Raw genomic sequence first — 25,245 nt, forward strand, 5'->3', positions numbered from 1 at the left:
CGCTCCTCCATCAAACTGCAGCTGAAGTGCACCAAGACCAGCTGGTGGTGGGCAGGCTCCACATGTGGAGGCACAGCCGAGCAGCCAGCTGGGGACGCTGGACTCTTCTGCTGTAGTCCTGAGAGGTGAAAGACAGGGATGTAAGAGTGTAGCTGTTTAATCTGGTATTTGGCCACACGGTTACAGGTGTCCCATGATGCTGCCTCTGTACCGGCGGTTACAGAGTTAGCCAATTACATGCATTTTAACATTCCTAGCGAAAGAGGAACCTGAATGGGCCTGGCTGAAGAAGAAACTCTGGCTACAATAAGTAGAGAAGAGGTCCTTTTGGAAATGTGGTTTTCCCTCTGCTTCTCACCAGGACCAGCCCTTCCACCTTCAGCACCAGCATTTTATTTTATTTATTGTATTAAACAAAATGTCTAAGCCTCCACTAACCTAGGAACCCAGTGGCTGAAAGCCCAATGCCAGTCACCCCAACCACTGGGAAGGGCTCACTTAAAACCCCTCTAATTACTCTCTTAGGTAGTCATAACATATGAACACCTCGGCTGTGTCTAGACTGGCAAGTTTTTCCGCAAAAGCAGCTACTTGCCAGAGGATGTTGTGAAGACTAGGACATTAACAGGGTTAATAAAGGAACTAGATAAATTCATGGAGGTTAGGTCTATCAATAGCTATTAGTCAGGATGGGTAGGAATGGTGTCCCTAGCCTCTGTTTGTCAGAGGCTGGAAATGGATGACAGGGGAGGGATCACTTGATAATTACTTGTTCTGTTCACTCCCTCTGGGGCATCTGGCATTGGCCACTGTTGGAAAACAGGATATTGGGCTAGATGGACCTTAGGACTGACCCAGTATGGCCATTCTTGTGTTCATGGACAACTTAACTGCCCTGCTTTCTACTCCTGAATGCTGGCCCTAACTTTTATATGAAAAACAAAAACAAAATAGTGTTGTGGCACTTGTGGACCTTGGAGTTTTTATAGATTGTTGGGCAGAGCCACAGAAAGGAAAAATTTGAGAGTCTCATACCTACTGAACCAGTTACTGTAGATAACTTGGTAGATCCTCAGTATATCAGGGCCATGTGCACTGTCATTAATTTTATAAAGCCTGCCTCTCCCATACGTTTTAAATAAACATATTAAAGAATCGAGTTATTGCACATCTTTTTGTTATGTTTTAATGTAAAACTTGCTGCTTAAAACTGTACATCTTTTGTACCATGAATCCTCTTTACCGATCCCAGGCCATTCTTTAGGCAGAGTTGAAAACAACAAATAAGTGGATAAATCTGATGAACAAATACATACAACTCTTCAACATCTTCTCACTAACGATTGGCCTGCACTAGCCATTCATTTGGTGGCAACAAGCAATTACCTTGATTCAGATTTTCATTAAAAACAGAAACAAGCTTTGCTCTTTTTAGCTGATTGTCGGCGCATGGATTTCTCTCCCTTCTCTGTTGACGCGTTTGTGAACATGCATGCACGTGGGCTCAGACAGGAAAAGGTCAGTGTCCCCTACTTCTGTCCTAGGTTTACTAATTAAAGTTCAATGCCAAAATACACATCTATCAACCCAAGTTGTGGAGTGATCCTTCCATTGGTCTGTAACCGCTTGGTATCAGAGGCAGTAGATTCCTCTACCTGGCAATTTTAAACAGAGGGCAGAGTTGCTCTAGATCAGCAGTTTTCAAACTTTTTTTCTCATGACCCATTTGAAGAAAACTGTTGATGCCCACGACCTAACATCATTTGACTACAGTGTGGGCTTCAGGGTGGAGCTGCAGATGAGAGCTTTGGGTTGTTGGAGGGGCTCCAGCTTTGGGGGCATCAAGACTGGGGCAAGAGGGGCTTACTCTGAGCAGCTCCCGCTAAGATAGCTTCTTGCTCTCCTGACACTGCAGACCATGCTGCACCCCAGAAAAAGCCAGCAGCAGGTTCCCAGTTAATGGGAGTGCAGAGCTAGTGCTCAGGGCAGGGGTAGTGCACGGAGCCCTGTGTGCTGTCCTCCCCACACACCTAGGAGCTGGATCTACTGCTGGCTGTTTCCAGGGTGCATTGGAGTCTGCAGTGCCAGGACAGGCAGATAGCTTTTGCACAAAATCTTGCCACCTGTCTACACTGGCTGCGAGTACTTGCGCAAGAACACTGACGTTCTAATGTATAAAATCAGTGCTTCTTGCGCAAATACTCTGACGCTCCCACTCAGGGATAAGCCCTCTTGCACAACTGTTCTTGCGCAAGAGGCCACTGTAGACAGGCAACGTTAATTTCTTGAGCAACAAAGCCTGATGGCTAAAATGGCCATTGGAGCTTTCTTGCGCAAGAGAGTGTCTACACTGGCATGGATGCTTTTGCTCAAAAGCACATCTCTTGCGCAAAGGCACATGCCAGTGTAGATGCTCTCTTGTGCAAATACTTGAACGCAAAAACTCTTGCATTAAAAGTATTAGCGCAAAATCTTGCCAATGTAGATATAGCCTAGGAGTTTAGGTCAAATTTAGCCACATAAGGTTGATTTTCTAAACTATGAGTCCACACTACTAAGCCCGTTCTGTCGGTGCTAAGAACAGCTAAAGTTGATTTTGGTACTCCTGCTTTCCACTAGTGCATTAAGCAACATGACTCACACCTATCCTATGCTTGCTCTCTCATCTCCCAGGGAGAAGTGTGTACAGGAAAGTGTTTTGGAATTTCTTTTAATCACGATCAGTAATTATCTCTTTTAGGGCTGAGCCAATTCAGTCTCCATGGCCAATTCTGTCTAGTTACAAGGGACTGGTCAGTAGTAGCGGCAGCAGCTGGGAGCTCTGGGCCCAAGGGAAATTGCCCACTTTTGCCTCCCTCCCTATGGATGGGCCTGGATGTAAATAGAGATGGGCTTGCTGCTGCTTGGTGAAGGGGCTTGTGGGGAGGAAAAAGAAGAGACCTGCTCCCCAAAGAGCTGTATATTCAGTCCAAGCAAGTAGTCCAGTAAGCCATGGAAGATAGCAAAGAAGTAAATGGCACTTCCAAGCACAGATGAATATCGGAAATGAAGGCACAAAGAATCTCTCTCCAAAATCTAGAATTACACTCCTACTTATTATCTGCAGTGCTAGAGGAGGCGATCTTCCAACAGTGGAGTCAAACCGTCATTAAAAAATAATCAGTATCCAAATAACTTTGATGGATGCCTTGGAGACTCAGCAGCGTTCCCTACTCCCACTCTCAGTCAGCAGTGAGCGATGCTGGCAAAAAGTCCTTCTCGTGACGCTTGGCCCTAGGGGTCGAGAAAGGACACTGCGATGTACCGGGTCCCTTTTGTGGTTGGAAGGCCCTCGTGATAATGAGTCAGGCGTCCCGGGTGCAGGAGGGTCCAACCCTTCCGAGGAGCTCGAATGGAGCAGTTGTAGCGCAGAAACCGGCAGCCTCCTCCCTGCATGAAAGAAAACGAAACAGGCATCGGGCCAATGCCAACAGAGAAAGGATCCCTTGTATTATCTCAATAGTATCCTATTTCCCAGAGTCCCTCAGGATGGGTTGGTGGAACATGCTACCACCAATCTATCTCATGAGCAAATCCTGACATTCAAACCCAGTCATTGATTATGGTCCTTTGGCATCAAGGTGCCAGAGATGGAGGAGGAAGAACTCCAGATGCCTCGAATGAGCTGGGAGGTGCCCCAGGTACAGGAAAGAGAAAAAGACCCTGGTAGAGTTGGCAGCTCTCCCACCTAGACAGACTGGACACCATTTGTAGCAATGGCATCTCGTCAATCTGGTTGGAAGAGTTAGCAACCCTAGATCCCGGTTTGGTCTGGGAGACGCCCAGAACGATCTTGCAAGCACTTACCTCGTAATCTATTCCTACCCGGTTCAGGGCAATGTTGATGGTGAAGGTAGAAGCATCATGGTGAGGCACTAAGGAGGGCTGCTCATCGGGTTTGTAACGAACGACAAAGGCCAGCTCAAATTGTGTCTGTGCAAGAGAAGTGAGACATAAACAGATAGTGCCACAGCACCAAGGGGGCATTCAGTTCTATAGGGTGGTGTGAACATAGATGTAACTGGGGTAAAATACCCCTTAACAAAGGGAGAAGGGTCGTGGTAATTAAGGGACATGTTCTTGTTAGGAAGTATGGTGCACATCTGGATAACATGCTCCAGGGTCATTTTCTCCATTATGGCACATTCTTTGGTACAGGTGGTATCACCTCTCTGTGGCCACAGTCATGCAAGGCGCAAAGCACTCAAATCCCACTGACCAAGAATGTTTGATGCCTACCTGTGTATAGTATCCTGGGTACAATTTCTCTGTGATGGGAGCAATATAGTCCAGGAGGAACCTGTACCATTCTCTCTCAAAGCCAATTTGGTTCATGTGGATGTCAATGGTTGGGACATTTTCATAACCCCCTAGTAGCCTGCTGTCCTGGAACAGAACCATAAAATATATTGGGGACAAATATCTTAGAGCGTAAGCAACGTTCCCTCTAATCTTTTCCATCCATGTGTGATTTTTCCATCTATGTGCAGAATAAATTTTGCTATATGCACTAAGACATGTGCAGATGTGCACCACCAGAAGAAACACAAACCTAGCTGTGAGTGCTCTATTATTCAGCAAGGAGGCACTGGAATGTCTCCTGAGCGGTCGCACAAGCACACAGCTTACAGGGAACACTGATGATAAATACGAAAAAGAGTTTGATGGTAGCCCACAAACATAATGATCATCTATAGGGCTTTTCAGTGTTGTAACACAGGGAAAGATCATTCACATTTTACAGAAGGGAAGAAAAGGCACAGTGGAGGCTTTAGGCCAAGTTTTCCAAAGCGGTTACTGATTCGTGGTTACCCAACTTCCACACCCTCTTGGCCCTAATCCTCAGAAGCGCCGAGCACGACAATGCTCCAGGGAAAGTCAGTGGAGGTTGCAGGTGCTCAGGGCCTGTAAAAAAGAGGCCTAACGGGTCTCAGATTGATTTTCTGAGTTTCCAGTGACCATGTTTGAATATCCAAGATCACACAGTGAGTCAAAAGCAGCATTCAGAACAGAACTCAGGAGTACTGATTACAGTGCTCTGCTTTAACCACAGGATGAAAACTCCCTCCTGTAGCAGGCCACAGCTATCACCAAGGACTCAGTGTAGGTGATGGGAACTGTAGCTTTGGAAGCTATAACTTTTTCTTACCGTGTTACCTCCCTTGGACCACTGGCCAAAGTGCTCCATTTCCTCCACCAACTCATCACAGGCGACGTCAGTGAAAATAGGGAACCAGTACACATCGGGGCAGGGCTGGAGATAGAACACATGAGGATTCAGACAAAAATGAGACTAACAGAGACAAACAAAGGGGGGAAGTTACACGGGGAAAGGGAGTTCTTTCATTTTGCATGACAGAGCATCACACAGATGTTGGTTTCCCTTTTTTAAGGGGATGGGTAAGTCTTTTTTTTTAAGAAAAAAAATCACCAGTGTGTTACATAATTTATGAATGTTCCCTTGCCAGACAAGAAAAAGACAAAGTCAAGTGGAGGGAGAGAGGGCTTATTGAATGAATCACAAAGATACAGTCGCATTCACTGGAAAAACAGCTAAAACCTGAAGGGTACGTCTAGACTACAGGCTTTTGTCGACAGATACTGTTGACAAAGCCTCTGTCGAAAAAGAGCATCTAGACTACCACCAGTTCTGTTGAAAAAACAAGCCGCTTTTTTGACAGAGAATCTAGACACTCTCTTTTGAAAAAGCACAGTGTGGATGCAACAGCGCCTTTTTTCGACATAACTCTCGAAAAAAGGCGTTATTCCTCGTAGAACGAGGTTTACCGCCTTCGACAAAACGGCCGCGTTCTGTCGACAGAACTCGGCGGTAGCGTAGACGCAGGTATAGTTTGGTTGACAAAAGTCCACTTTTGTTGACAAAACCCTGTAGTCTAGACACACCCTAGAACTCTGAATCCTGCCTTCAGATTCACATGCCTTGCTCCTAGTAAAATTAAGGGACCTGGACAGGTGCCTCTAGGGCAGGGATTTGTCCCTAAGAATACTTTGAAAGAATGACAGATTGAATTCCCTCTGGATTGGGTATTCTTTTAGGCAGCGCTGTCTCCTGTAAGCTACCTATTTCTGAGGGCAACAGGCTGAAATAATGTGATAGTGGCATGTCATCCTCTCCTCTGCTGAGATAAGAGCAGCATTTCTTACCGTCTCCACCAATTTCTCTTTCAGAGCTCGTGTGTAGTTTTCATGGATGTACTTTTCTTTCCAGTCCTGCGGTTAGAAAAAGACAAGCAACATGGTCACTTCTGTGGCACATGGCTAAGGATGTGGTAGCAGGCCGGGCCTTAGCACCACCTTCTCTCTCCTGAGGAAAGGGGAAGTGGAGCAGTTAACAGTCACTCAGCAATTTCTCAGCTTTGAAGCTCTGGGGCCCAGATGAGTTTCTGAGTGAAATGTTTTGCCCCCAGCCCTGCAGCGAGGGGGCCAGAGAATCCCATCTGAAGGATGTCACAGAGCAGAGTTTGGATTTTCCCCTCAGACACAGCTACCAGCGGCATATCTAGAGAGGCCGGGGGCCATATAGCACAGCGACAAGGCTGCTCAGCCCTCAGAACCCCTCACCTCAGGGTTGCTGAAGATCTGCCAGAGGTCATTGTGGAGATGAGTCGTCTGATAATTCTCCAGGGACAGTGTGTGGCCAAAGTGGTGCTGGTTTGTCACAAACATGAACACCCCCTGCAGAATGGAGGGAAACTATCAGGCTGCAATTATCCACTGTGGGAGCTGGTTCCCACTGGCTGTGGCTCCATGCCCACTGCCCACCCACCTCCCTCTCTAATCTTCACACTGGGCACCCCCTCCCAATGGACCTTTCTTGCTAAATCCAGACTCACCCAGGATGCAGAGAAGTCTAAAGAGCCATCGCGAGGGCCAGCGGTGGAGGCAGAACCGCTGCGTGTTTCATCAGCAGGATAAAATTGCTCACAAAGGCTCACTCTGCCTTTGGCTACGCAGATGTAGCTACTGCTGGAACTGCACGAGTGGATCATACGCTGTCACTGAATTTACTGCCTATTTCTCAGATTCCCACCCAGACTATATGTGCTTCAGGGAAGGCATGTAGGCTTAGTTGATGCCAGTTTATTTCTTTCCACCTAGACATGCACAGTTGTAATAGGTGTCCTGAGACCTGCCTGCAGAGTTCTCCACATTTGCTCCCTGCAGCTGGCTCCCTGTACTGACCTGATCCCGGACATTATGGCAGAAAGCCATGTCTGCATCTAGTTTGCCATGGTGGAAGAGGTCTCTCTGCTTGAGCTGGGATCTCAGAGCACTGCCTTTTACGAGATAGATGCTGGAAACGTAGGGAACATTCCAAACCCCACTGCAAAATGGAGAGAAAAAGATTTAGACACCAAGGCTACATCTAGACTGCAAGCCTCTTTCAAAAGAGGCTTTTTCGAGAGATACTTTCGAAAAAGCCTCTTCTGAAAAAGAGCGTCTAGACTATAACCAGTACTTTCGAAAAAGCAAGCCCTTTTTTTTTGAAAGAGAGCACCCAGGCAGTCTGGATGCTCTCTTTCGACAAAGCAGTTTGCATTACATAGCGCCTTTTTTCGAAAGAGCACTTTTGAAAAAAGGCATTCTTCCTCGTAAAACGAGGTTTTCCGCAGTCGAAAAAACTGCCACATTCTTTCGATTTACTTTCGAAAGAACGCGACGGTAGTCTAGACACAGGGGAAGTTTTTTTGAAAAAAGGCCACTTTTTTTTTAAAAACCCTGTAGTCTAGACACACCCCAAGCAGAACCAGAACAAAGTTTACAGGATTGCGCCCCAAAGGACTAAGGGCTAGATTTAATTGTGAACATATTTTGGAAAGAGGGAAGAAAACAAAACATTGCTGTGCTTATGAATTGATTTAGTCACAAAGTTTTAAGGGTCAGACTCAAACCCCCAAAGCAACCAAACACATTGTTTTACAGCAAATCAGGAGGAGCAAATCAGGAATGCAAGCTGTTCCAGTAATCAGCTGTTAGGGTACATCTAGATTACAGGCTTTTGTCAACAGAAGTTTTGTCGACAGATACTGTCGACAAAGCTTCTGTCGACACAGCGTCTAGACTACATCCAGTTCTGTCGACAAAGCAAGCCGCTTTGTCGACACGACAGGGTAGACGCAAAGGACAGTGTAGATGCAATAACACTTTCTGTTGACAGAACTCTGTCGACAAAAAGTGTTATTCCTCAGAGAATGAGGTTTACAGCTGTCGACAAAACTGCTGAGTTCTGTCAATGTTATGTCGAGAACTCAGCGGCAGTGTAGTTTTGTCGACAAAAGTCCAATTTTATCGACAAAACCCTGTAGTCTAGACACACCCTGAGAGATATCTCCAGTGTCTTCCCCCAAAGCTGCACAGAGACCTTTACAAACGCTAGTTAAAGAAGAATGACAACCCGCCAGTCCCTCACTGCAGGATAGTTCAACATCACATTATCTTTCCTTAGCAGATGGAGGAAACAAAGCCCAAGAATGGATGAAGTGATTTTACCATACAGTGAATTTACCATACAATGATTTAGAAACAAAACTGACTCCAAGTCCCCCACTCTGGTCACAGACCTTACTCCCTCTATTGCATGCCGCATGTAGAGGACAAGTATATAAAATAACTCCTGCCTGAAAGGAGAGCTATTCCTTTCCTCCTTTAAACACACCAATGGTTTAAATGTCTCAGAAGTGTAACCGCTCATAGGAGCAGGGTCTATCAGCATCGACCAAAGCGCCCGCTCAGTTCGAATTAATGTGTCTTCACCAGACTAGGGATGTAATGGTGTAGTCTATTAAGTGATTAACCAATAAGCAAAAGCTTATAGGTTAATGCTATAGACTACATGCATTCCCACCACATTTTTTAGCAGGCTGGCCAATAGCCAAGCTCAGTTTTGGCTCATGCAGGGTCTGGGTCTTACCTGCTGTGGCTCTGCATTAGAAGTGTATTAGGAGCCAGGCAGGCAGGCAGCCCGGCTCAATTCCAGCTCATGCCAGATCCAGGAGCTCAGCCCCTCCCCTGGCCAGGGGCTGCTGCCACCCTGCACTGCTGCCACTGTATGAAAGGCAGGAGCGCAAGGTGACAAGTAGCCAGTCTGCGACAGGAGCTGGTTTTTAAACTGTCTCCCTTTGCGGACCAGCTCCTGCCTGGCACCCCACGCTGCTGCCTCTGATACAGGGGTGGGGCTGGAGCGCACTGGCTTCCAGCCTCACCCCTAAGGACCATAGAATAGTCAACTAACCAATAAGAATTTACGAGGTTAATCACCTATTTGATTAACCGATATTTAACATCCCTACAGTAGACCTGCTAATTCAAACCCCAGAAGATCAACTGCGGCAGCTTCAATTTTCTCTGTAGTGTAGACAAGGCCTTAGAAAAGAAGAAAAAATATTTGTATAGTATTATGAGCTTTTGTGGGCAAAACCCACTTCTCCAGATGAGAGGATCATGAGTGGAAAAGTGGATCTTGTTTTTCCACTCAAGACCATCTCAACTGAACAAGTGGGTTTTGTTCATATGAAAGCTCATGATACTACACACTGACGGTTTGGTACTCTTGATCCCAATTGGCTTTTTTATTCAGCTTTGGGGGCTACATGTTTTCTATCCACTGAGTGTCTATTCAGTGAGCCTTGTATTTAGAGCATTATGACAATACTCACACCCTCCGTCCTTGAACAATATCCACGTAATCCTCTGACCGGGCATAGTACCCATCAGGACTCAGTGCACCCCAGAAATTCGACCACAGCTTTCCTTGCCGGCTCACCAGTGGGGTAATTACCAACCTGCAGGCACAAGAGGGAGAGAAGATCGGAGGGCAGGATGCTGCCAGGGAGGAAAGGGGAAAGATCCCCACAAGAGCCAAAGGGTACGTCTAGACTACAGGCTTCTGTCGACAGAAGTTTTGTCGACAGATACTGTCGACAAAACTTCTGTCGACAAAGAGCGTCTAGACTACATTGAGTTCTGTCAACAAAGCAAGCTGCTTTGTCGACATGGTAGTGTAGACGCAAAGGACAGTTTACATTCAATAACACCTTCTGTCGACAGAAACTCTGTCGACAGAAGGCGTTATGCCTCGTAAAATGAGGTTTACCAGCATCGACAAAACTGCTGAGTTCTGTCGATGTTATGTCGACAGAACTCAGCGGTAGTGTAGACGCAGGTATAGTTTTGTCGACAAAAGTCCACTTTTGTCGACAAAACTCTGTAGTCTAGACACACCCTAAGAGTCCAGTTTTGCCTTCACTGACACAGATGCTACCCCCACTGAAACCTGTGTCTTAAAAGTGAGGGCAAACTTGGACCCTAAGCTTGTATCTACACATATCCAGCAGTCAGGCTTTTCTGAATGTGATCTAAGGCGTTCTAACAGGGTTCTTTTTGAAAATGTTTATTTTTGAGGAGAGGGGGTGGGGGAATTATTTCAGTAACATGACTTATGTTTCTCTACTGTGTAACCAGGTCCCTAAGGCCGAAACCCCAGCTAAATCTCCAAGCCAGTGACAGACATAACCAGGAATATACAAAGCCATAATGTCTGGAAGCTTCTGATCAGCAATGGGCCTGAAAAACTCCCTGGGTCAGATGCTCAGCTGTTGAAAGTTTGTGTAGCATCAGAGAAATCAATGGAGCTATGGCAATTTACACCAGTCAAGGATTCTTGGATCTAACACTCACCTTTAGGGAGGGGGAAAAAAGAACACGGACTGAAACCTGGATATAGATCCAGATTTCCCAATGAATCCCTCCCTTTATAATGGGCTGAACCAAAACCTACAGCTGAATGTACTTCCTGGGATGTCTGAAAGGTAAATCCAAATCCAGACCTCAACTATGTCTGATTTGGAAAAAAAATATTCTGATTCTGGCCTTTCTGTTCCTAATAATGTAAGTTTTGCTCCTAAGAGATGAGTAAAACTAGGGATAGATTCCATCTAGGACCTATTGCATTTGAATCCAATAATTCAGGGAGAGGATAGAAAGTGTTGGATAAATGGCTCCGGTTTAGGTCCACCTCTACTAGAGAAAAATCTTAAGTTTCATTTCTGGCAACGTTCTCTCTTCTCAGCCCCTTATACATTTCCCAGGAAAGAAGCAGCCCCCTATCTTTGTTCCTGACCTGAAACCTGCCGAGTAAAGGTTGCTCAGACTCACTTGTTTTGTTCAATCAGGCTCCGCAAAACCTTCGAGTTGTTCAGAACCACTTCGGCGTCCAGGCTGAAGTAGTATTCACAGTCAGGATCCTGTCTGCACAAATCCCTGCAGCCAGAGAGCCCACAGGTCAGAGAAAGAACAGAAACAGGGCAGCAGGGATGACCTTTGCTTTGTGGTCGGGAATGGGGGAGGGAGGGTTTCTTGTGAGATGCGGGTGTTTATTCTTTACAGCTTGGGTGCAGAGACCCTGACTGGGGTGCCGGAGGGAAGAGAGGGTTAAAACCCCATGCCACGGCAAAGGAGTAGCAAGTGGCTGGTTCCTCATGGCATGGAGGAATGGGGCCTAACCCAGGGGATGATGTTGTCTCCATCAGGAAGGTGCACAAGGAGGGAATGAGCAAAGGGAGCCATTGCTTTGGAAATTGAGAGCTGACTGCACCTGAGGCTAGAGAATCTCAAAGACCTCTGGAAGAAGAGGCCTTATTGTTTCTGTTTGGACCCAGCCCTTGGACGGCTGTTTACTTTTCCTAGCCTGGTGTTAGCCTGTGTCACTTGGACATACGCATGGGCTAAGTCCATGCCTGCCACGGACAGGTCACAGGCTAGTGGCAGGAAGACGGGAAACAAGGGTGCAACATGGACAGAGATTGTTCTGAAGGACAGAGGTTGTTCCTGGCAGAGGATCTGAGCACGCCTTTGGCAACGAGGGCATCCAAGTGTGTTCTTAATGCCACTACTCCACATAAGTTGCGTCTAACAAGCATGAATAAGGGGAAACGGAAGGGGAGTGGTTTTGGGTGATGAACAATGAACCAGCCATTGTTCTTACACAGCTCCAAAGTAGACATCTACAAAGGAAGCTTTTACTGATCTGCTTACAGAGGTCTGTTATGTTGGACACAACAAACCTATTCCTCGTGCTCCTGGGCCTAGACAGAGAGTGGGGTGGTCTCCAGTATCCCTAGAACTTGGCCTCTCTCAACGGCCATTTCACTTACATGCCCATGTTCCGTGCATCAGCATTCTCCACATGATTTTCCGGCCCAATCACTTTGACCGTGTGATATTCTTTGCCATGCTCCTTCACAAACGTGTCCACCCGGGACAGGTGATGTTGCTCCTGCACAAAACAGGATATGACAGAGTGAAGAGAAGTTGTATGAGCTGCACACAGACTGCCTGGACTCAGCTAAGGCTAGACTCGCTAGCCGCCCCACTCCGGAAATGCCACAGCTGGTGAATTGCACCTAGCCTCAATGCCATGTCTTTATGGCTGATGGTAATTGATGCAAAGGCTTCTAGGAGAACAAAACATGAGTTGTACCCGACTTCCAGATTCTGGCCATCTGAGGAAGTCGCAAAGACTCCAGGGATCTGGGACGAGGCAAAGCCATCATTCACATAATAAAACAAAGAGACAAAGCGGGCGAGGTTCTATCTGTTATGGTTGGTCTAACAAAAGTCAGGACCTCACCCATCTTGTGTCTCTAGTATCCTGGAACCAACACGGCTATAACTACACTGCATACAACAATCCAAGGCAGATGGGACTCACATGATTGTGAATGAAGAGCTGCGTGCGCTTCTTTGGGTACTGGAGGTTCTGAAGCCGCAGGAAGAACTGGGAGAGAAACGGAGTGGGCTGCTCAATGAAAATTCCAATCAGAACCAATGGCAATGCATCGTCCTGCGGGCAACAAGAGGGTGAGATGCATGAGGGCAGCTCTCCAGCTCCAGAAACATGGCTATTCTCACACCATCTCCAGGGTAACCCAAGAACACGATGGAGGAGGAGTTCTCTTGTCAGCACCAGGCCTCTGCCACTCTAAGTAAGCCTCAGCCCTTACCTTGAACCCTGTGAGACTTCTCAGGCCTTCATCACACACGGTGCAGCCCGTCTCAAATGTCCAGACCCGAGGAATATAGTTTCCCAGGTAGTTCAGCTGCAGCTGCAAAGGGAAATCCCTCACGTGCTTAGTTACAAGGCAGGAGAACCTCACCCCACCTCCTGTTATTCAGTCAGGTTCCATCACCAGCTCACCTCCCATCTCTCCCTGGGAGAAGGGGGTTGGAAAAGGAGACAAGCCCGAGGGCTAATTTTACCCCTGGTGGAGGATACTGATGTGCTAGGACAGTGGTCCCCAACCATTTGGGGTTGCCGGGCGCCAGGGGGCATGGCCGTTCGCCTGCCGGGCGCCCAGGGGGCGGGGCCCCCCCAAACGGCCCCCCCCATAGCCGCATTCCCGGGGCTGGGGCCGGCGCTCTCTCCCCCCCCTCACCCAAGCGACGCGCGCCCGGGGCCGGCGCTGGCGCTCCCCCCCCCCCAAGCGCCGCACGCCCGGGGCCGGCGCTCTCTCCACCCCTCCCCCACGCGCCGCGGGGGGTCAATCCGTGGTGCCCCCGGGGCCAGCGCTCACCGTGCGCCACGCGCCCGGGCCCGGCTCCGCGCATGCGCCATGTGCCCAGGCCAGCCCTGAGCACTTGGCGGGCGCAGACAAATGCCCCCGCGGGCACCATGGCGCCCACAGGCACCGTGTTGGGGACCACGGTGCTAGGATAATGTGTTAGGGTGACAGCTCGGCCAGTCTTTGGCACAACTTGGCCAGTCTTTGGTATCAGGGTGTTGAGACTGGCAAGAAGGGGTCTAATGGTGGCCAGTATTGTGATGTGGATAGCTGGCCACTAGGAACTGGACTGATTTCACCCTGGCCAGTCCTTCCTCAGGCAGGGATGCTGTCAGTCACTGCAGAACTCCGCCTTGATTTGCCCCCGTGGCTGAGAAATAAAGAGCGCTGTCTTGTCGCCATGGCAATGGGCCATCCACTCCCATCCCCCCACACTTATGAATTTATGCGGATTTCCCAGCATTCCCTAGACAGCCGCTTCAAGTCTGTAGAGGCTATTTGTCGTGGTTTCATGCCCAACCTTCCCTTTCAAGGCTCCTGCTTACCTTGGTGGGTCCGTTGCCATGAATCAGGACTGGGAGGGTGTCATACATGACATTCCTTGCTCTCACGCGTGCATTTTCAAACTTCAGAACCACCTCATCTAGGAATCACAGCACAGCAATGTTATCTGCAGGATGCTTTGGCAGCAATTTGGCAACACAATGCCGCAGCCCTGGGAAGACGGGGGAGTGGGACTAAAAAAAACAAACTACTAGTATTTGTGAGGCACAGACCATCCACAGAGGGAGAGGAACTGTTTATGGTGGCCCAGAGGAGTACATAAGAATGGCCATACGGGGTCAGACCAAAGGTCCCTCTAGCCCTGTATCCTGTCTGCCAACAGTGGCCTATGCCAGATGCCCCACAGGGAGGGAACACAACAGATAATCATCATGTGAACCCTCTCCTGTCTTCCATTTCCAGACAAACAGAGGCTAGGGACAGTATTCTGACCCAGCCTGGCTAATAGCCATTGATAGACCTAACCTCCATTAATTTATCTAGCTCTTTTTTGAACCGTGTAAAAATCCGAGTCTTCCCAACATCCTCTGGCAAGGAGTTCCAAAGGTTGTGTGTGTGCTGTATGAAGAAAAACTTTCTTTTGTTTGTTTTAAACCTGCTATCTATTAATTTCATTTGGTGACCCCTGGTTCTTATATTATAGGAACAAGTAAATAACTTTTCCTTATTCACTTTTTCCACATCAGTCATGATTTTATAGACCTCTAGCATATCCCTCCTAGTCTCCTCTTTTCTAAGCTGTTAAAGTCCAAGTCTTTTTAATCTCTCTTCATATGGACCCGTTCCACCCTAATCATTTTTGTTGCCCTTCTCTGAACCTCTTCCACTGCCAATCTGTCTTTTTTGAGATGAGGCCGCCACATCTGTACGCAGTATTCAAGATGTGGGCGTATCATGGTTTTATGTAGAGGCAATAAGATATTCTCTGTCTTATTCTCTATCCCTTTTTTAATGATCTCTAACATTCTGTTTGCCTTTTTGACTGTTGCTGCACACTGAGTGGATGTTTTCTGAGAACTATCTCCACAATGACGGCAAGAATTCGGGTAGACTTTGGAGGGATGAGATGGACCTTAAGAAAGGATCAGTGAAGGGCTGGAGAGACATCTAACAAACTGTAGGGAAGTCTCCCAAGGGGAGCTGGTAACGCCTCACTGACTGCATCCTTTAAAACCAGAATAGCAAAGACTGTGATGAGGAACAATTCTGCACCAGCAAGAGGGGGGGGAGGATCCAGTCAAAAGCAGCTTTTCTACCTCTGAATTCTGCGCTCCCCTACACCTGTCTGTCTGGCACACCCCAGAGAGCATTACACAGTGACTGCAGAGCAGGCATGCCGACAGCAGGGGGGAAAGGGTCAATTGCACAGGGGCCTAGTGTTTCAAAGGGGCCCGGAGCTCCTGGCTGTGGCAGCATTGCTCAGCACAACTCTGAGGGCTGGGGGGGGGAGGGCCCAGCACCGTGCTTCAGGCAGCACCAAGGGCTGACTGCTCTCAGTCCCGCCCCTTCCACCCTCAGCTCTGCCCCTTGCAGGGAGGGGAGTCGAACCCCCCCAACTCCTTTCCTCCAGGCCTGCAGTGTCTGTCAGCCCCGCTGCTGCAGACTGACCAGCCAAAGGATCCGTGTAACTCAGCCATGCAAAAAAGGGCTAGTTCAGGCCCAAAATCCTAACACCCACTGTAGTGAGAGCCCTCACCCCTGCAATCCCCCCTGGTGGCCCACTGCAGTGTTGCCATTGTATCTCTGCCTCACTTTCCCCAAATGAGGGTTTTAATAAGTCCACTGAGGCTTGTATCGTGAGCAGTGCCCCTTTGGAAGTCTAGCTTGTTCTCTCCCCACGGCAGAACACTGCACAAAAATGCAGCCCCCCTGGCTGGAAGAAGGAGGGTCTGAGTTAACTTTAATCTGTCACCACCCAGTGATGTCCAAAGCCCCTTACCACGAGGCCTTCATGACCTGCAGCCCAGTTCTGGAGTCATGGGAGTTCTGGCTGTAGCAGACAAAGAGTCCCTTTTCCTGTGTCAAGGTCTCCACAGAGGCCAAACCACAAAGACCCTTCCTCAGGACACGATTCCTCTAATCGAGGTTCCTGCTTTTGCCTGGTAGAATCGCCTCAAAGCCAGGCTTCTCTGAGATCTACCAGTCACAGGTCGCTCTCCCATCAGCAGCATTCGCTGTGGATGTCCTTGGCTGGTGAGTCCCTCTCATGAGGTTCCCCCCAAGAATCCTTCCCTTCCCAAGGGATCCTGTTCATTCAGCCCTGCCTCAATGGGAGGGAGATACTTCACTGGCTTACCTAGGTCCCAGCTAAACCTGAGCTGCCCCAGTCCCCCCTCAGACGCAGGCTGGACTCCTGATCCTTAGAGGACCAGCCACCTTTAGATTCCCACCGTTACCCAGATAAGAATGGGACCCCCAACCCGCACGATGATAATTGCCTAACTAATTAAAATAAGCAGGAGAAGATAAACTAAAACAAATACAAATATTTCTCCACCCTGGGAAAACAAGGGGATACAGCTTTCCAAAGTTGGATAACCGACTGGCCAAAAGCATGGTATGAATGAGTGAGTCCCCGCGCCTGGCGTCCAAATGGGTCTCCTCGGCCCCCCACCCCACATTTCCCACCATTGAACTGAATGTTCTTCGATTGAGCAGGTGGCTCCTGGCCCTGCCCAGGCTCCAGGTGAGTTGTGTGTTGCTACCTCCCTACCGGTTTTCACGCCCCCACGCTAGTGTAATTTGATAGGCACGGAGATCAAAGGGAGAGAAGGTGTGGCAGGAAAATCCCCACCTGCAGTCCTAAGTGTGGAGCTTGGCAGAAAGAACTAGGCTGGGACCCTATGGGGATTGTATATCAATTCCAGGGGTCTGGGAAGAGGCTTTTCACAGAAAAATACTTTGGGGATGGATTCTGGAATTTAACCACGACAGCTGCAGCAGGATGTTATTTCTAGCTGCTTTTGCCCTCTCCCCATCTCACCTAATGCTCCATTCAGGTTCTGGAAGATCCGGCATCTCTGATCTAGGGTGATGTTGATATTTTCCTTTAAAAGAATGAAATAAAGAACCTCATTTAGAAGACACAGAGGCAAACAGATGGGTCTTGCCAGCTCTCCCACCCCTCTTATTGCCCCTCCCTTCACTGCAGAAAACACTATAAACCCAGCTTCTCTTATTTTCCAAATCTTCCATGGATTTGTCCCAACCTCCAGACTTAGGGCAGGTCCTTAGCTGCTAGAAATCAGATTAATTCCATTAACTTTAGCTCTCCAGGGCCTGGTCCTTACTAAACCAAGCAGATTGGCTTCAGGTATAGAACTCTAGGAATGCAAAATGCGTAGCTGGAGTCAGCTTACCTTAAGCTGAGCTGTGGCAGCATCCACACAGTAGGAGACCAATGAGAGAACACTCTATATTAGACGTGCTACATCCAATGCTAGACGACTGACCTCTAGAGGGTCAAACTTCTCGCTAGTGCAGACATGCCCTAGTAGTCTTGATCCTGCTACCTCTTATCATCTGGCACAAGCTGATGTCTGACCCTTTCCCAGTCTCACCAGTGCCAGCGCAAGAGCCCTGTTCACTCTGTCTCCTGATACCTGGAACAGCCTTCTCCACCTGCAGTGGCTGTTTTGTCTCTTTTCAGATCCCATATGAAAGTAATAACTCTCCTTGCCTAGGCCTCTTCATGTTTCCCTCCGTGGCCTACTGCTGATCTATTTCTCCCACTTTTGAATACAGCTTGCATGAAAGACCATGTGCTACATACAGTTGTAGTGTATCATCCGATCACTAGCATGTCCCACAGGCTCCAAAAGCTGAAAGAATCCTGTGATCCCCAGTTCTACCTGAACCTTAGCAGTTCTCCCTTTCCTAAAATACCACCCCCATGACCTAGCTCTAACATGGTGTTTTTCAGCATTAGATCTCAAAGTAGGGATGTAAGCGACTAGTCGAGTCACTACTTGACTACTCCTTTCCCCCCACCTTGCTGCCTCTGTATCAGAGGCAGCAAGACAGGGGGAAGCAGGAGCCAGTGCTGGGGTGGAGCCAGCTTAAAAGATGGTTCCCCCTAGCACCGTCTCCATGGTGCAGGGGTGCAGGGGGGCGGGGGCGGGCGGGCGGGAGGGAGGGCAGGGGAGGCAGAGACATAATGGTTTGGGACCCGGTGGGAACCGGGACTGCCCAGTTCCAGCTTGTGCTGGGTCCCTGACCCACCCCCGCTGCGGCTCTGCAGTTTAAATATAGTAGAAGCAGGCTGCCTGCACTCTGGCTCCTACTACATTTAAAATACAAAGCCACAGCGGGGCCCCTTATCAACTAATTGTGTAGTCAATACAAATTGTATCAACTACATGCTTAGTCAATTACCCGCTTCTTAACATCCTTATCTCAAAGGGCTCTCCAGAGGTGGTCAGTTTCACTAGCCCCATTTTACCGAATAAAGTTTTTATATTAAATTAAGCAAAACCAGAGAACCTGAACAGCTTCAAGCTTCACAGGACATGAAAAGAAGTCAGATAATCACTCTGTTGGAAATATGCCTGCCTGCCTGCCTAACAGTATGTAACTATAACTCTGTTGCATCTGACAAAGTGGTTTGTACCCACAAAAGCTTATGCCCAAAAAATTACAGACTAACAAGGTTACCCGTCTAAGACCAAAAAAATCTGTTAATCTTTAAGGTGCCACAGGACTTCACAGATCAGTCTGTATCTGCTATATTTTTGCAGATATAGACTAACAAGGCTACTCCTCCAAGTATGTAACTTGTCATAATATAGCCAGAAGTGCAGGTAGGGCATAAATACTGTTCCAGTAAATCTCTAGCTTCCATCTATATTGCAGTGATACATGGCTTAAGATTAGGTGGCAGAGGTTGTATTTATACCAGGCTGCTTCAAACCACACTGCACTTGGATTTGTCAGTCCTACTCAAACCCAGGTCTGACTTAACAATTCACTGCCCCTCCACACATCATGTAAAATACAGTAGAATAAGGTGCAGAGAGGACGAATGGATGGAACAGATTTTGACAGCAATGTCTACAGAATTATTCCAAACCTCTGGTTTGACTTTGTGCCAGGACTTCAGTGGAGATTATTAAAAAGAAGCTATCATGTGGATCGGATTCAGACCTGGAGATAAGCAAGGGGCAACTCTATTGGCTTCTCTTGCCTTTTTTTATTTCTCTCAGCTTGGCTACTAAAAACAAGTGCTTTCACTTTCACTTTTCTTTATAGTCACACGTTTCACTTCTTGGTTTCCATGCTCTTGCACAACCCTGCAATGTTTGGGTCATGAGCACTCTCCTAGGAGAATGGTTATCGGTTCGAAGAGAATAAGTCTTTTATATGTTATGACAGCACTGCCGTTGGTATTAAGTGACATGGACCCTTGTTTTAAAAACACCACCTTCTAGGTCAAATTGATATGGCAGTGATCCTTTACAGACCAAAATCGCAAGGACGGTACAGTGGATGCATCTACAAGGATGCACAGCCGCATAAAAATAATGGGTAACTGTACACATAGCAACATTTCCATGTGCCAAGGCCAGTGTAATCATTACTGGAGCATGAAAGAGACACCCAGGGGACCATCCAAAGAAGAAGGAAAAGGGCAAACACAGGAAAAAACAGCTGGGACCATCGGCTCCTAAGTGGTCAGCCTCCTTTGCAGCCAGCTGGGATGTTGCATGGGGGCTGGGTAGGCTCAGCACCAGCAAGTGTGGATGAAACAGAAATGGTAAAAATGAAGAACACACTGCAGGCCCCACAAAGGGTGCAGGATACCAAGGATCACTGGCATGGGCCAGAGGTAGCACCCAACCCCTCCTAAACTCCAACCCTTACTCCCACATACCCTTTTTTCTGGATCCAAGAAGATATTGGTGTAAAAGAGCTGGTCGCTATCACTGTCAAGTCCCTTCCAATCGTCCACAAGCTTGTTTAGGTTAGGAGCATAACCTATGAAACCTGGGGAAACAAGGCAAAGGATGAAGGGAGTCGGTGTCTCAATCCAGCCAGCCTGGAAGGGAAAATTCTCAGGGACTCATATATGGACAATGTCTCAGCCCCCTGTATGTTCCAAGGGGACATATTCACAGTCTGAATCCCTTGCCTTGCACTGTAGCACAGATCGCACAGTTTCCAATCGCTGGCTACATCTACACTGGCCCCAAATTCCGGAAAAGGGATGCAAATCAGGTAAGTCAGCATAGGAAAATCCGTGGGGGATTTAAATATCCCCCGCGGATTTAAATAAACATGTCCGCCGCTTTTTTCCCGGCTTGGGGAAAAGCCGGAAAAAAGCGTCTAGACTGGCCTGATCCTCTGGAATAAAGCCCTTTTCCGGAGGATCTCTTATTCCTACCTGAAAGTAGGAATAAGAGATCCTCCGGAAAAGAGCTTTATTCCGGAGGATCGGTCCAGTCTAGATGCTTTTTTTTCCGGCTTTTCACTCTCCTCTGCCATGGATCATCACTGGGGACAGAAGCCTGACTCTTCAGCATCCGATACACAGAGACATGGAACGTGAGCTAAAGGAGCAGAGCCGCTCGCTAAGAGTAAGTTGCCGGTTCTTATCCTCTACGTGGGCTGCAGTCCCCGGAGGGAACCATGTTTGCCAGTGTACGTGCTACGAACGTGGTCTCCGTTCCCTCCTACAGGCTGAACCTCCCTTGCCCGGCACTCTCAAGACTGGAGTGGTCTCGAACAAGGGAATTTGCCTGACCAGCAGGGGTCAGGCATCCAGGCTCTCCCGGGGCTCCCCTCCTGGCAGCTGTCCCAGGAGACCCTGGAGACCTGACCTCCTCCAGCCCACCTGCCTGGGTCTGCTGCCCCCAGCCTACTCGTGGGGCTCTTCTCTCTGCCCCCAGAGCAGCAGCTGCTCCCAGGGGTTCCCTGGCCCCGCACGTGGTGGCAGCAGCTGCTCCCGGAGGTTCCCTGGCCCCGCAGCTGCTCCTGAGGTTCCCTGGCCCTGCAGCTGCTCTTGAGGGTTCCTGGACCCCGTTAGCTGCAGTGGCAGCAGCTACGCCTGGGGAATTCCCCAGCCCTGCTCGCTGCGGCAGTTGCTCCCAGGAATTCCCCAGTCCTGCTCGCTGCAGTGGCAGCAGCTACGCCCGGGGAATTCCCCGGCCCTGCTTGCTGCGGCAGTTGCTCCCGGGGGATTCCCCGGCCCTGCTCGCTGCAGTTGCTCCTGGGGGTTCCCCTCCCCCCCGTGCGGTGGCAACAGCTCGTTGCAGCAGCAGCTGCTCCCAGGACACTCTGCCCCCAAGTCACTGCCGCTGCAGGCTGCCCGTGACCAAACCGGCTCCGCTCCCAGCCATTCTCAACCTCCGAGGCTGGGGCTCTCTGGTCTAGCAACATCTGTGATCCTGCCGGACCCTGGATGTTGCTGGACCAGAGAGTCCCGGACGAGAGAGGTTCAACCTGTAATACTTTTCCGACCCGACCGCCCCCGCTCACGTTCTTCTCCAAAGCCCCCCTGCAATGGTAACACACAGCTGGGAGACGCTGAGCTGCCTCTTACCTCCGGAACCTAGGAAGCGCTTCCCATCTCGCACCTGCGGGTACTTGGCTTCCAGCTTCCGGTCAGGGTAGACAAAGGTCTCTGCTGAGAAAACCACCTTGCTCTTGGCCTGTTTGAACTTCTTCAGCAGCTCTGCGGGGCCCGAGGCAAAGAGCACGTCATAGCTACCGGAGGAACAGCAGACCGAGGAGAACAGAAAGGAACGGAGTCAAGAGAACAGTGTGAGAAACAGCAGATGGGCTAGGAGTCCCTTGCTTTTAACCTCGCACTACAACATTACAATCCCTGCAGTCACAAGAGACCTCGGTACGGTACAATCATAGCCCCATGGAATCCCCAGCACTGGGGCTACATCTACACTGGCATGATTTTCCGAAAATGCTTTTAACGGAAAAGATTTCTGTTAAAAACATTTTCGGAAAAGCGCGTCTAGCTTGGCAGGACGCTTTTCCGGAAAAGCACTTTTTCCGGAAAAGAGTCCGTGGCCAATCTAGACGCGCTTTTCCACAAAAAAGCCCTGATCGTCATTTTTGCGATCGGGGCTTTTTTGAGGAAAACACTACTGTGCTGTCTACACTGGCCCTTTTCTGGAACAGTTTTCTGGAAAAAGACTTTTGCCCGAACGGGAGCAGCATAGTTTTTCCGGAAAAGCACTGATGATTTTACATTAGATCGTCAGTGCTTTTCCGGAAATTCAAGCAGCCAGTGTAGACAGCTGGCAAGTTTTTCCAGAAAAGCGGCTGATTTTCCGGAATAACTTGCCAGTCTAGACACAGCCTGGGGGTTTTAAGAACAGGTTGGACAAACCCCATCAGGGACAGTCTAGATTTACAGGCAGGGAGCTGGACACGGTGACTTCTCGAGATCTCGTCTCGTCCTACTTTTCGATGGTTGGGCGGAATACGGTACTTGTTCCAAACTCACCTATTGTGGGTGACTAAAATGCTCAGCTCTCGGGTGGGTTGTTCCTTACATCCCTTAACAGCCAGGGGATTTACTTCTCCAGAGCTTTCCCTCCGTGTCTTTGGAGTCTGCAGCAGACCCCACATATTCAGCCCTCTCTTCTTTCTCCTCACAGCCGACTAGTCCTTAGCTACTCGCCTGGACATCTGCACCCCCTCACCCAGCAGATAGCTCCACTGGTAAAGGCCAGGCCAGAATGGCAGACTTGCCCACTGAACTCTTGGGGGCCAAACTCAGCCTGGCGTAAGTAGGCGGAACTCTATCAACCTTACACAAGAGTTGGATTTGGCCCATCGCACTGGGAGCTTCCCAGTATTTAACATCAGCAACCTGTCTGGTACAGGGAATCCCAGTGAACAGGAGTCAGGAGGCCTGGACACATCTTCCCCAACCAGCCTCCCGCAGGGTTAATGACCCACTGTTAAGAACCTGCCTCACGGCTCAACTCACAGCAATCCCCTTCGGCCCCACCTACCTCTCTGTGAAGAGGATGATCAAGTCCTCCTTGTCCTCATGCTGCTTCAAAGCTGACTTCAAGAGACGGACCTTCTGCCCACCTCCTGCTGCCTTCTTGTCATCCTCCCCATGCCACTCCTCCTCCAGCCCCAGCACCTAACGGGTTACAAGGTATCTTTTGACAAAGGGTTCCCCCTACTCACGCAAGGGCCTGTTTTCTCAGCATGAGTCAGTGTAAGAAATGGTGTGGGAGAGCCAGGGCTGGCTCGAGCCATTCCTGCGCCCCGGGCAGCAGGCGCGCGACCCCGCCCCTGGGCGCATGGCGCATGCACAGCCCCGCCCCCCGGCACGCTGCGCCCCTTACAGCTGCAATTGGGCTGCGCAGTGCCTGATTGCAGCTCTAAGGGGCGCTGCACAGCCACCGGTCCTGGGCGCGCGGCTCCTGATTGCAGCTCTAAGGGGCGCTGCACGGCCCCCGATGCGTAGCGCCTGACTGCAGCTCTAAGGGGCGCTGCACGGCCCCCGATGCGTAGCGCCTGACTGCAGCTCTAAGGGGCGCTGCACGGCCCCCGATGCGTAGCGTCTGACTGCAGCTCTAAGGGGCGCTGCACGGCCCCCGATGTGTAGCGCCTGATTGCAGCTCTAAGGGGCGCTGCACGGCCCCCGATGCGTAGTGTCTGACTGCAGCTCTAAGGGGCGCTGCACGGCCCCCGATGTGTAGCGCCTGATTGCAGCTCTAAGGGGCGCTGCACGGCCCCCGATGTGTAGCGCCTGATTGCAGCTCTAAGGGGCGCTGCACGGCCCCCGATGCGTAGTGTCTGACTGCAGCTCTAAGGGGCGCTGCACGGCCCCCGATGTGTAGCGCCTGACTGCAGCTCTAAGGGGCGCTGCACGGCCCCCGATGTGTAGCGCCTGACTGCAGCTCTAAGGGGCGCTGCGCGGCCCCCGATGTGTAGCGCCTGACTGCAGCTCTAAGGGGCGCTGCGCGGCCCCCAGTCCCAGGCGCACGGCGCCTGATTGCAGCTCTAAGGGGAGCCGTGCGGCTGGGTGCACGGTACCTCTTACAGCTGCCATCAGGCATAGGTTGGTGCCCCGGGCAGCTGCCCGGCTAGCTCCCCCCTTAATCCAGCCCTGGGGAGAGCCAGTTGCCAGAGAAATTCACAGCTACTTCACTGTTAGCCTCTGGTGAGACTCAAGGCAAGGAGCAATAGCAATGTGGGGTGTGGAGAAGCTCTGTTACACCCACCCTGGCCTCTCCCAATGGGCTGGTGCAGGTTGACACACAAGTACTGCATGCCATCCTCTGCCACGGGGCATCACCATGAGCCAAGGTGCAGGAGAGATGGTGGCGAAGAGCTTTCACGGGTGCCTCTCTGCTGAGGCCCTGGGGGCAATGATCAGGGAAAGAGACTGGCTCTCTCTCGTGGGTTTTGAGCGACTGCACCGTGCTGCTGCATCACAGCAGCCATGGAAACTTTCGGATGGAAACGTCGCGTCACGGGCATTCCTGGGGAGCAGCTCACAGACCCGCCCTCTCTCATTCCAGGCCCTCCCTGGAACGAGCTGTCTATGACCCTACGTGGACATGCCCCCGGTTTCCTCCCTCTCAGGATAATGGTCTCCACCGTCCCCTTTCACTGCCCACCGAAGGCTGCGGGGCTTCACCTGCACTTTGTAGTTGAACAACTGGGCTGATCTTTTGAAGCGTTTGAATCCCTCCGTCTCCTTGGTGGCCACAGTAAGAACCAGCAGGTTTTCTGGAGGCAGAAGAAAGCACAAGGTAAAGCTCCATCCTTATCTGTTGCACAGTTTGCCATTCCTTCTTCGACAAAGAAGCTTCACTATTAGGCCAGGTCTGCACTGCAGGGGGGAGGGAAATGTCAGCTTAAGGAACACAACTTCACCTATAACAGAGGTAAATAACATAGCTGGAGTTGAGGTACCTTAAGGAGCTTGGCGCTGTCTCCACAGCAGGAGGTTGATGGGAGAAACTCTTCCACTGACTTCTCTTACTCCGCGCAACAGCAAGGAGTGCCGGTGCCAAAGGGGGCACGCTCAGCATTCGATTTAGCAGGTCTTTACTAGACCCGCTAAATCCACTGGTGG

The 25,245-nt window shown here is 49.9% G+C and overlaps 1 protein-coding gene across 1 annotated transcript in view; it reads right to left on the bottom strand.

Annotated features, from left to right (window-relative positions):
* Window positions 1-1,170: 1,170 nt before the first annotated feature.
* PLOD1 (procollagen-lysine,2-oxoglutarate 5-dioxygenase 1) overlaps window positions 1,171-25,245 on the bottom strand; it is a 39,765-nt gene continuing 15,690 nt past the window's right edge. The window contains exons 2-19 of the mRNA XM_075906620.2: window positions 24,805-24,896; window positions 23,159-23,295; window positions 21,721-21,884; window positions 20,053-20,165; window positions 17,167-17,230; window positions 14,165-14,262; window positions 13,062-13,163; window positions 12,770-12,901; window positions 12,213-12,334; window positions 11,215-11,319; window positions 9,717-9,842; window positions 7,243-7,384; window positions 6,622-6,735; window positions 6,205-6,270; window positions 5,189-5,293; window positions 4,279-4,425; window positions 3,847-3,972; window positions 1,171-3,429 (exon numbers count right to left, since the gene is read on the bottom strand). Coding sequence (XP_075762735.2) covers window positions 3,274-3,429; window positions 3,847-3,972; window positions 4,279-4,425; window positions 5,189-5,293; window positions 6,205-6,270; window positions 6,622-6,735; window positions 7,243-7,384; window positions 9,717-9,842; window positions 11,215-11,319; window positions 12,213-12,334; window positions 12,770-12,901; window positions 13,062-13,163; window positions 14,165-14,262; window positions 17,167-17,230; window positions 20,053-20,165; window positions 21,721-21,884; window positions 23,159-23,295; window positions 24,805-24,896 — 2,111 coding nt within the window. The 3' untranslated portion in view covers window positions 1,171-3,273. The remainder of the gene's footprint in view (window positions 3,430-3,846; window positions 3,973-4,278; window positions 4,426-5,188; window positions 5,294-6,204; window positions 6,271-6,621; window positions 6,736-7,242; window positions 7,385-9,716; window positions 9,843-11,214; window positions 11,320-12,212; window positions 12,335-12,769; window positions 12,902-13,061; window positions 13,164-14,164; window positions 14,263-17,166; window positions 17,231-20,052; window positions 20,166-21,720; window positions 21,885-23,158; window positions 23,296-24,804; window positions 24,897-25,245) is intronic.

Source organism: Pelodiscus sinensis, chromosome 24, assembly GCF_052426305.1.
Source record: "Pelodiscus sinensis isolate ZL-2025 chromosome 24, ASM5242630v1, whole genome shotgun sequence".
Lineage (NCBI taxonomy): Eukaryota > Metazoa > Chordata > Testudines > Trionychidae > Pelodiscus > Pelodiscus sinensis.